The 11,555-nt window shown below is 53.9% G+C and overlaps 1 protein-coding gene across 1 annotated transcript; it reads right to left on the bottom strand.

Annotated features, from left to right (window-relative positions):
- Window positions 1-7,857: 7,857 nt before the first annotated feature.
- Window positions 7,858-11,148, bottom strand: Tpbgl (trophoblast glycoprotein like). The gene is given in 2 exon segments (XM_028877429.2): window positions 7,858-9,447; window positions 9,449-11,148. Coding segments are annotated over 2 exon segments (1,155 nt in total). The 5' UTR covers window positions 10,433-11,148; the 3' UTR covers window positions 7,858-9,276.
- Window positions 11,149-11,555: the final 407 nt, after the last annotated feature.

Raw genomic sequence — 11,555 nt, 5'->3', positions numbered from 1 at the left:
GGACTGGGACACCAACTCAGCCACAAAACCTTTGACCTACAATCTGTCCTGCCTGCAAGATGTCTGGGGCAGTGGTGGCTCAGACCTTGTGGGAATGCCAACCAATGACTGGTCCACACCACAAGAGGGAGCCCACATCTGACACTGCCTGAATGGCCAGGAACCAGAGTCTGGAGAGCCCAGAGACCCAGGATAGAACCAAACAGGACTGGCAAAAAAAAAAAAAAAAAAAAAAAAAAAAAAAAAAAAAGCCAAGGAAATGATTCCTAATGATACTCTGCTATACTCGTAGATCGATCGGTGCCTAGCCCCAGCTGTCATCAGAGAGGCATCGTCCAGGAACTGATGGAAACAGATGCAGAGACCCACAGCCAAACACTAGGAGTCAGGGGAGCCCTACAGAAGAGGGGAAAGAAGGATTGTAGGAGACACAGGGGTTGAGGATGCAAGAACATGGCCTACAGAATCATCAAACTCTGTAGGGGTCTGAGCTAGGTCATCTGCATATATGTTATGGCTGTGTAGCTTGGTGTTCTTGTGGGACTCCTAACAGTAGAGAGGGGGTGTCTCTAACTTTTGCCTGCTCTTGGGACCCTTTTCCTTCTACTGGGTTTCCTCATCCAGCCTCTATGTGAGGGTTTGTGCCTAGTCTCGTTGTAACTTGTTATGCCATGTTCAGTTGATATCCCTGGGAGGCCTGCTCTTTTTATTGGAAGGGAAATGGAGGAGGAGTGGGTCTGGGGGAGAGGGGAGGGGGGAGGGGGCTGAGAGGAGTGGAGGGAGGGGAAACTGCAGTCAGGATGTAATGTGTGAGAGAAGAATTTTTTAAAAAGACTCCCTATGAAGCTAAGCAATTGACTGTGACGGTCATGAATGACTAGAGCGGGAGCCCAGAAATGCCTCGCAGAACAGGACCACTTGACTTTAGACAAAAGAGAGAGGCCATTCAACCATCATTTTCAACAAATTGTGCTGGTGAAGATATGGAACCTGAATGCTCACACATTGCTGGAGGGAACTGGAGATGGTACCCTGGGCAGCCCTGGAAGCTTCTTAGATTTAAACTCAGCATTTCCTCTCCACAAGAGACATAAAAAAATGACAATCTCACAAAAATCTTAACACAGATGTTCACAAGGGCTATATTCACAATTGTTAAAAACTAGAAAGATGCCGTAGGAGACTGCAGTTCAAGGCCAGCCTGGGCTACGGGGTGAGACTCCGTCACAAAACAGGACAAAATGGAAATCCAAACTAGAAAGAAGTTCAATGTTCTTCAGCCACCTAATGGGTATACCATTGTACTCAGTGGAATGCTACTCCTTGATAAAAATGAACGAACTGCCTATAATACACAAACAATACGAGTCTCTGATGAATTATGCTAAGTGGACAAAGGAAGTTTAAGAGGACCAATCTGTGTTCTGCTTATACATGTGGGTAAAGGGACCACTGTGGAGGGGAAATAGGGCCAGTGCTTGCCAGTGTGAAAGCTGGCTGTGGGGAAGTATCAGGAGGGTCATTTTAGAGGATAGTGACCTGTTTTATATCTCCTCAAAACTCGTAGACCCATGTGCCCGAAGGGTGGGTTTTAACTGTACAAATTTCAACATGAAAGAAAAATAAAAGAAGCCAGGCATAGTAGTACATGTTAGAAATCTTTGTGCTCAGAAGTCCAGGACAGGAAAGTCTAGTCCAGTCTTGGCTGCACAGGGAAATCCTGCCTCTAAAAGAACAAGAAAAGAGGAGGAGGAGGAGGAGGAGGAGACTACAAACAATAGCTTATTGGTTTGCACCATTTGCTGGGTTTGTAGCAATCTTCCACCAATTGCTCATACATTCATAGAGGATAAGACCAAAGTTTGGACTTACTGCTGAGTGACCTTGATGTATAGTACAGCATGCCACACTAAGGAGGGTCTTCATGCTCTGCTGGGGTAGCTGAGAAGGATATCAGACAGGCTTCTGGGAGGAAGAGAAGTCTGATGTGAATGCTGAAGGATAGGATGGAGGAAGGTGTGTGAGGAGGAGCTGTGGACATTCCGGGCACATGGGGAGGATGCTTATGGGAGAGACAACCTGGACCTGTAGGTAACTGTAAGGCCTTTGTGACACTGGGGTGAAGGGGCTGGAGAGCTGGCAGCGAGTTGGACCAGAGGGAGGAGGTCACAGGCAATCAACCCAAAGAGTGTGGTCACCACCCAGAAAAGAGCAAGCTAGTGGCGATGGAGCGAGAGGGATCCTATTAGTGTGTTCCCACCATCAGCCTGGCTGCAGTGTTGAACATGGACCAGAGGGGGCGCGGCAGGCAGGAAGTCATGAAGGAAGCCAGGCATGATCCCGTTGAGAGATGCAGAGTTGGCGGTAGCAGTGGTGGAAAAGAGGACAGACTGGAGAGGTACTTAGGGCCAGAGTTCGCTCCCAACCGATACTGGAGATTTTGGTCTCCGTTCCTTGGCATTGGCTGTATCTTCTTCCTAGGCTGGTCTTCCAGCTGGTTCCTCAGAAGAGCCTTCCATGACTACGTCATTCAAAGGTCTTTTCCTACCATTCTCGGTCCCATTTCCTTCCGAAGAAGTATCTTGCTTACAGTCTAGAGCATGGTTGTGGAGCTCACTGTCTGGGTCCTAAACCCACCGGCCTCTTACTAGCCATGTGATCTTGATCTTAGTCGCCATATTCATCTCCTGGTGACCTATGCTCCTGATCTGTGAGGCAGGAATAATAGCTGTGTCATAGAACGGCCATCAGGATAACAGGTTGAATGAAAAATAGTGTCTGGAAGAATCTCTGGCATACAGTAAATTCTTGGAGACGTCACATAGTATTTTCTCTGTTTTACTCGAAATTGTATCCTTAGCTTCTTAGCAGTTCCTAGGTACTTCAATATTTCAGGCATGGATTGTGGAAAGAAGAAAGGAACTTGCCCTATCTTCACCAGCAGATGGCGCCTGGATGCCAAGAAAAGAGAAAGCTGGCACCACTCGGCTACCCCTCTGCCAATAGATGTCTCTTCAGGTCCCTGGGATGAAGACTACACACTACAAAGCTTGGGGAGGCTCTGCCCAGGCAGGAACATGAAAAAGTATCCAAAGGAGATCCAGAAGACTAAGTCATACTGAAAAATGAAGTGAAAGAGCCAAGTCCAAATGATGTCTTGTGGGTTCACCTTCCAAAAGTTTGGTTTAGAGTTGGGGAGCCTCAGGTTGCTCAGGCTGGTCTTAGAATAGCTGAGGCTGGCCTTGAACTCCTGATCCTCCTACTTCTGCCTCCCAAGAGCCAGATGGCATCCTCACCAAGTTTATTCACTTTGTGGGACAGGAGGGAGGAACCGGCCACCCAGGCATCTTATATCATTGCAATTCCAGTTTAATGAGGTGGGAGGTTGTGGGAGTCTAGAGAAATGGGAGAGGGAGGTCAGAGCGCCCTGTGTGATCCGCTCCCTCTGAATCTGTGTATCTGATGGGTAGGACCGAGGCCAGAGGAGTTCTGAAAATGTTTTCATTTTAGGATGAGGACTAAAAATGAGACAGTTCTATCCTTGTCCAGTGCAGGTGAAGGTCCAGATACACAGTGCAGAGTCCTGATGCTGTGCTGGGAAAGGACACTGTGCTAATGGAGACCCAGGGCCGGGGACAGCTGGCTGCATCTAAGCCGTGAGGAGGAGCTCCCATGGCCAGAGAGCAAGAAAGCGAGGGCATTAGATACGCAGTTCTGGGAGGCTCGCTAGTCCAGCCCAGCAGTTCAGCCCTTTCCTCTCTCCTGGGATCTTGCCAAAAGTCACTGAGTCCAAGGCTGCAGCCTATCCAGCTCTCATTAACCCTTGTCTCCCTTTGATTTTACACACACACACACACACACACACACACACACACACACACACACAAGTATCTATAGAATTCTTTTAAAAGCAGGGTTGCGTGTAGCCCAGAGTGACCTTGAACTTTCTATGTAGCCAAGGGTGACCTTGAACTGATCTTTTTACCTCCATCTCCCAAGTGCAGGAATTACAGGCATAGTCTGCATATCCGTGCAGTTTTGGGGACCAAAGTCAAGGCTTTGTACATGCTAGGAAAGCACTCCCCCAATTAAGCTACATCTTTAGTCTGCCTACTTGAAAAAATTAGAGTTTTGAGTTTTTATTTTCGTGTATGTGTCTGTATGTATACGAAAAGTATGTATAGGTGCTTCAAGACCAGAAGAGGGCTCAGATCCTTTGGATCTGGAGTTACAGGCAGTTCTGGCTACCAGCGAAGGGCTGGGAACCAAACTGGTGTCATTGAAGAACAGCAAGTGCTTAACCCTTGAATCATTTCTCCAGTCCCTGCTTCTGTTTTTGAGATTTAAATGAAAAAAAAAAACTTTGAAATCTTATTTATTGGTGTATGTCCATCCGTGTGTATTTGTACATTCCTGTGGGTGTCTGAGGCCAGCAGGTGGCAAGAAGCCCTCTGGAGCAGTTGTGGGCTGCCTGACCTGGGTGCTGGGCTCTGGATTCTGGTCCTCTACAGAGCAGTGGGTGCTCTTAGGCACTGAGCCACCTCTCCAGTCCCTGATGCTGTTGTTTGAGGTCTCCGTCTGGCCTAGGATGCCCTCATGCTTGTGGTAATCCTCCAGCTTTGCCCCCGGACACCTGGGGGTACAGGTGTGTGCCTGGCTTTTTGTGTATTTTTTTTTTTTTTTTTTTTTTTTAAGGATTTCCCCATGTAAGCCAGCGGTGGCACACACCTTTAATCCCAGCACTTGGGAGGCAGAGCCAGGCAGATCTCTGTGAGTTTGAGGTCAGCCTGGTCTACAGAGCAAGATCCAGGACAGGCCCAAAGCTACACAGAGAAACCCTGTCCGGGAAAACCAAAAAGAAAAAAATTCCCCCATGTGATTATTGATAAGTGAGTCTTTTTATATCAAAGTTTCCCAGTTTGAGTGGTCAACTCAGGGACTTCCCTGACAGCCTGTGCTTGTATGGCCACATTCACAGTGACCCTCTATGGCACCATCTGGACCCAGGACAGCAGTGAGATCTGGTTCTTGCTTGTGAGCCCTGTGCTCAGGAGGTGTTTAGCAAAGCCAATGCAAGTCGGGGCCTTGAGCTCAGGCATCCAGAAGCAGACCCTTGCTCTCCTCACAGCAGACATGGCCCCCAGCACACCCACTGCCTCCTAGGAGCTGGATCAGTACTCCTTCAACCTGTTTGAAGCGGCTGATGGTACCCCTTCACTCCCACCCCACTGTGGTTCTCATGGTTCATCCTGGCTTCTGGAAGCAGTACCACAGGAATAAAAGGATGCTGAGTTCAGAGGTGAGGGGCCTACCAGGTACTCAGACTCAGGGCAGACCAGCCTTGGAGACAGGTATTCTGGCCTCTGTATGACCGGAAGGGGCTCCTGTAGACTCTGAGCTTTGGCCTCCACACGCATCCAAGGAAGAGTGTGTTGAGCGCCATCTATCTGCAATCCCTGGAAAAGCTGCCCCCGTGGGACCCGAGGGAAGCATCCCACAAGGTGGGGTGAAGTTGTGGAGGAGGGCTTCAGAAGGCAGCCATGTACATGAGCACGGCAATATGAAGTGCCCTACTCACTTCTGTCAGCCTAGGAAAGGCCATGCGGTAAATTAGGGCCGAGCATCTGCCAGGCTGACATAATGAAGAAGGAGGTGGGCTTCAAGGGGAGGCCGTGTCCGCAGAGGTCACAGCCTGAATGGAAGGAAGCAAGGCAGAGTTGCAGAGAAGCAAGGGAGACTGGAGGACAGTGCCAGCCTGGGCTAGAAAGAGAGAGGCCGCCCGGCAGCATTCCCCAGTGCGCAGGAAGGACTCGCCTGATATTTTGGTCCAAGGGTTCAAGGGACCTGGAAAGAGGGGTGCTTAGATTCAAACTCAGTCCTCAGGCTCAAGCCAGGCCCTCACTGGCTCTCACTCCAGCTCCGAGGGCATGGGGAAGCTCAGGGTCGCTGACACAAGAGGCTTCTCCCAGAGAAGTTTGTGAATGGCAATTTTAAATTGCTCATGGGTCACAGCAGCCTGGGAAGTCTGCCTGTGTCTCCAAGTGCGCAGTGGGTTCATGTCTACCACACTCTCAGTTACAACCACACTTTCCCTCCCTCCCCTGCTCACTGCCCTACCTGCTCTGTAAGGGACATCCCAGAGATAGCTTCTTCCTTGTCACTCGTCCCTGATGTCCCTATCCTCTGGGCCTCTGCCCACTCCTCACTTTTAGCAGCTCCTGGGAGAGGCTTTGGACTGAATGGTTGGTATCAGGGAGTCAAGGTGGCTCATTCCTGGAGTCATAGCACTAAGGAGGCTCAGACCGGAGGGTCTTGGGTCCAAGGCCAGTTTGGGCTATGCAGCCAGACCCTGTATCAAAACCAACCAAAGGAAACACAAACCAATGGTTTGTGGTTTTTAGCTCAGTGGTACAGTAATTGCCTAGTATGTGCAAGGATCTGGATTTGACCCTCTAGCACTGCAAAGCCAAAACAGAATAAACCCCAATTGAGCTCAAATGCTACTTCATCTACAAAATCCTTTAAGGCTGGGTCAGGGGCTCTGGGTCATTAGCTTCCTTAGAACTGGCAGAGCTGTATTCAGTATAGGCTAAATGTGTGGCTAGATCTGTCGAGGAGGAAGGCTGGGGATGTGGGCTGGCAGATCGCTACCCTCATAGCAGACCAGAGCTGGCTTCTAATGGAGTCCGTGAAAGACATGATGGCAAAATCTTGCCTCATATACAGTAGACCTTAATTGATCTTCCAAATATCTGGTGCTATTTCATGACTCAGGGAAACTGAGTTCTTAGGGCTTAGTAGATATCCAAAGTGGTACTACCGCAAAAGGTTCCCTCGTTTGCTGATAATGAGCCCACAGCCAACAGCACATTTTATTTGCTAGGATTTACTGCAGTCACCAGAGGGTACACTTTTAGCACTGAGGTGATCTGTTGAGAGGTGGTTTCCTAACCCGCATAAGAACATCACTATTCTTTTCTAGAGGATGCTCAGGACACACACTGAAGGTCACTGACAGATGTTCATGGAAAATGGCTCGGGGAACTGATACAGCATCCACTAGGGGAAGGCAGGGAGACTGTGCACTGTGTCCCACGAAAGACAACAGAGACACTCGGATCGCCTTTTCAATGTTTAGAAGTCACACATTCTAGAAACATGTGGCTCTGAACTTCTAAAATACGTGCTGGAGCTCTAGATTTCTGTCCCATGGTTCTGGGGCTTGCAGACCATAAGTAAACATTCTGGAAATACTGAAGTATGAACCCCTTCCTCCATCTTCCTCCAGCCTGGGGCCCACCTGCCTCCCAAATCCACCTTTATTAGGGGGTCACCACCCCACTCTGTCCAGGCTGCTGTTTCTCTGCCTTTTGCACACCCAGGGCTCAGGTTCAACTCCTTTAGCTAAAAAGAAATAGCCTGACACAGGAAGTGCAAGCAGATGGACCCGGAGCAGCCCATGGCCCCTCAGACAATTTTGCCCCAGTAAACTGGCTTCCCTCAATAGCTGGCCTCCTTCCCTAGCGGCTCATCTGAGGCGAGGTTAGTCAGTCTAAACATATTTCCTTTCAAACCCCACCCCAAAGAAGGGATAGGGAGTGTAAAGGAAGCCCAGAATCCCAGGCTGGTAGTGGATAAGCCCATTTGAGACCATCAAAAAGCAGGCTGTTCGGGAGAGTGGTGGGAAGCCCCTCCGTGTGTATAGCCTCAATCTTGCTCTGTGCGTTCACAGCCCATTTCTTTCCCCACGTCCCCAGAGAGCACATAAAGGCCATTGCCCCAAATGCCCTCGTCACCTCTTGCTCCCACCATCGCCCCAAGGTCAGTAGGAAAAACACAGCACCACTTACAAGAGCAGAGAGTATCGGAGATTATTGCAGACTTTATAGAAAACAGCCCAAGGGAGGTCCAGATTTCTCAGTTGAGGGTGGGAAGGCGGGCCTCGAGCCAACACCCAGAGAAGGAAGACTTCCTGTGCAGAGGCAGCACAGGCCTGCCATTCTGCCTGACGTAGGGTGAGAGACGGGGAGGCAGTCCCTCCTCACTCACTTTGTGCTTTGGGATCATGCAGAAGGCAGGGCGCTGAGGCCATGACCTTGAGCAGGAAGGCCTGTGACTGAGACAAGAGGTCAGACTCTATCCTTCTCCAGAAGGCATGAGAGGTGGTAGCCAGGAGTTCCAGGGGGGGGGGGGGAGGACCACATGGGTGGGAAAAGCACAGGTGAATGAGATGGGCAGCGATGGGCAGCAGTTCCCAGCCTCTCCCAGGTGGACCAGTGGCCCTGGTTTGGAGGCCCTGCGCACCTCACATGCTCTCTTTCTCACCAGGGTCTGCCTACATGCCTACAGGATGGGAGAACTCCTCCTCAGAGGGCAGTGGGTAGCTCTCCACCATGGGGAGATTCTTCTCTGGACCCTGACCCGTGAATGGCAGGGGCAGGTAAAAGTGCCAGTGATGGGTGTCCAGGGAACTGAGAGCCTAGGACTTGGGGCAGGGCCTGAAAGTGACTGAGGTGAAGAGCTGAGTTTGAGACTGAGGACAAACACTGAGCACTGGGGCATCAGAGCCCCGTGGAAAGGCTATGGATGGATTCTACACCAAGGCTTGTCCGTGGGTTGAGAGAGATGGGTCTGGGAGCTGACACCCGGCCAGGGCCAAGGAATGGAGGAGCCTGAACTAAAACCAGGATAGGAAGCACGTCAGACTAGGAGAGGCCACTCAAGCCACAGAGCCTCCGGGTGTGGATTACAAGATGGAGGGCTCAGAATTTTGGGGTGGGACAAAAGGCTCAAACTCCACAAAAACCTTCCGATAAGACCAGAAGGTATGTAGACCCCCTGAGCTATGAGAAAGGACTGAGGAGGGCTCCTAAATGGGGCCAGGGATCAGTGCAGTCTAGCCAAGGTGTCTGGCTCAAAGCATGTAGAGTGGTGGAGAAAGTGCTAGAGATTTCAAAATGGAAGAGCAGGGTCTTTGGGTGAGCCGAGATAGGGAGAAGGGATTTCAATGGTCCAGGAAGGATGGACAGTAAGGATTTGTTTCTGGAAACAGATGGGGGCATCTCTGGGTTTTTGACCTGGAAATTCTCAGGCCAGGGGAAAAGAGTACACTTTGGAGCTTTGGGATGGGAGAGATGCTAGGATTGATCCAAAGGTCTCGAAGTTCCAGACTCATTGGTGTGTCATCTCCAGGGCTCAGGCCAGGCAGGGGAAGGCTGGGTGGCCCCAGTAAAGTCATCAGCTGACAGGGGCAGCCTCCCGTTAGGGAGGTGAGGCTCAAAGACCCGAGCCCGGGGAAGTGGCCCGGGAGCCAGAGGGGGCAGCCGGAGCAGGAGCGCGGCGCGGGTCTGCATCCTGCTCATAGCGATAGTGGTAGCCCTCCATCTGGTCCCTGCAGGCCTCGCGCAAGTTGCGCATCCAGCGCTGGATGCCACGGCGGTTTAGGTAGCAGCACCATGAGGAAGATGAGGCCGATGAGCGCCAGCACCAGCCCGAAGAAGACGTAAGAGGCTTCTAGCTCCGGGCCGGCGACGTCCACCTCTTCCCCGCGCTCGTTAGCATCGCCGTCGGTGCAACCCAGTCGCGCCTCATCCAGGTCCATCAGAGGCTTATCCAGCAGCGCGCGCGGGGAGGCGCAGCGCAGGCGGCGCGCGTCGGGCACGCGCTCGGTGGCATTGTGTAGCCAGGCCAGCAGGGGGCGCGAGGTGCACCCGCAGCTCAGCGGGTTGTCGGCCAGCAGCAGGCGCGGCCGGGGCAGGTCGCCATCGCGCTCGAGCGCGCGCAGCTCGTCGGGGCCCAGGCCGGCCAGCGCATTGCCACGCGCGTCCAATTGCTCCAGGCGAGGCAGGCGCAGCGCGGCAGGCGGCAGGCGACTCAGCGCGTTGCCCGCCAAGCCCAGCAGACGCAGCTCGGCCAGTGGGGCAAGCGCGGCGTCCAGTGCATCCAGCATCGTGGGGCTGCCCCGTGCCAGAGCGTGATTGAGCTGCAGCGAGCGCAGCGCAGGCAGCCCGCGGAAGGCACGGGCGCCCAGGGCGCGAAGCGGGTTGTGGCTCAGGTCGAGCGCCGCCAGACTGGGCAGCCCGTCGAAGGCGCCGTCCTCCACCACCTCGATGTTGTTGTGCGTGAGGCGCAGCGCGGTGAGGAACGGCAGGCGCACGCCGTCCGTCTCCTCCTCGTCCCCTCCCGCGAAGGCGGCAGCGTGCAGCACGGTCAGGTTGGCGCCCACGATGGTGAGGTTGCGCGCGTCGGGCGGCACGTCCCGCGGCGGCTGCCGGAGCTCCGCGCCCGACGCGCAGCGCAACAGCAGCCGGGGGCTGCCGAAGCAGTAGCACTGGAAGGGACAGGGCGCGGCGGGCCGGCTCAGCGCCGCCGCCACGAGCAGCAGCCCTGGCAGCGGGCTCCAGAGCCCCCGCTGTCCCGCGCGCGGGGCCATCGCGGCCGTCCCCGCATCCAGCCCCTGGCCCGCCGCGCTCACCAGTGAGTTGGGAGCGCTTGGTGATGATGGGGTGGGGGTGGCACGGGAGGGTGGGGATGGGTTAGACCTTGACCCGGAGCGGCTGGCAGTCCCGATCGGTTTCTTCTGCCTGGAAAGTCCGAGAAGCCTTCACTTTGCTGAGTGGGAGGCAACAGGGGTAAGGCAGGAGCCCCCCGCCCCCGGTGCCCTGCTCGCCCTGCGCTCCGGCCTCCGACTTCCGCGGCCGTTCCGGGCTCCGAGCCGAGTGGGCAGGGTTTGCCTCCCCCTCCCCGCCTCCCGGCCGCCTCCTCCGCCCCCAGCGGAGTCTCCGCACCTCCTCGCCGAGGGAGGCGGGGTGGGAGGCTCCGGAACAGCAGGCTTAGGGCCGCTGCGCTCTCTTGCTCCCTTGCTCTCTAGTTGCCGAGCTGCTGAGAAGTTTGGCTCCCCAAGCTCTGACTTGCGTCTTTCCCCACCCCCTACGTTTAGGCAGGTTCTTTCCTCCTCCCTCCGTGGCACATGTGGGGCGGGGCTCGCAGGGCTGACCTCGCAGGTGGGTCTGTGCACCCCGCGAAGGTGGGAGAGGAGATTAGAGCTGCTGCCGCTAGAAGAGAGAGGTGGGCTGAGAAAGTTACTCTTCTTGTAGTCCAGGAAAGGGGCTGTGCTAAGGGCGAGAGCCTGGAAAATACCTAGCCTTGGCTGCCTCTCCTGCGATCTCAGTTCCGTTAGGCGCGGCCGGTTCTCCACCTCTGCAGGTCCTGTGCGTCAGCCTTTTGTCGACCCTGTCCCATGCCCAAGGGAAGTCCGCAGTACCCCCTGTCCCTACACCTCTCACGCCCCTAACTCAGGCTGCGCTGCTTCTGCCAGGACCTCTTCCATCGGTTCCGCCCTTCAGGTTGGACCCCTCCCAGGCTCAGGGACCCGTGGGTAGAGTGATTCAGCTCTTTGCTTTCCCACCCTGCCCCAGCCCCTGAGCACTCCTAAGACACGGTAGGTCAGCTTTGCCCCGCTAAACTCCCCTGCCAGTCAGTACTGAGTGGTGTGCAGGTTGGGGGAGAGAGCTCCAGATGCAGGGAAATTAGGAACTGAATTTGTAGTGCGGGGT

This window comes from Peromyscus leucopus, chromosome 1, assembly GCF_004664715.2.
Source record: "Peromyscus leucopus breed LL Stock chromosome 1, UCI_PerLeu_2.1, whole genome shotgun sequence".
Lineage (NCBI taxonomy): Eukaryota > Metazoa > Chordata > Mammalia > Rodentia > Cricetidae > Peromyscus > Peromyscus leucopus.
This window is presented reverse-complemented; position numbering and strand designations above follow the sequence as displayed.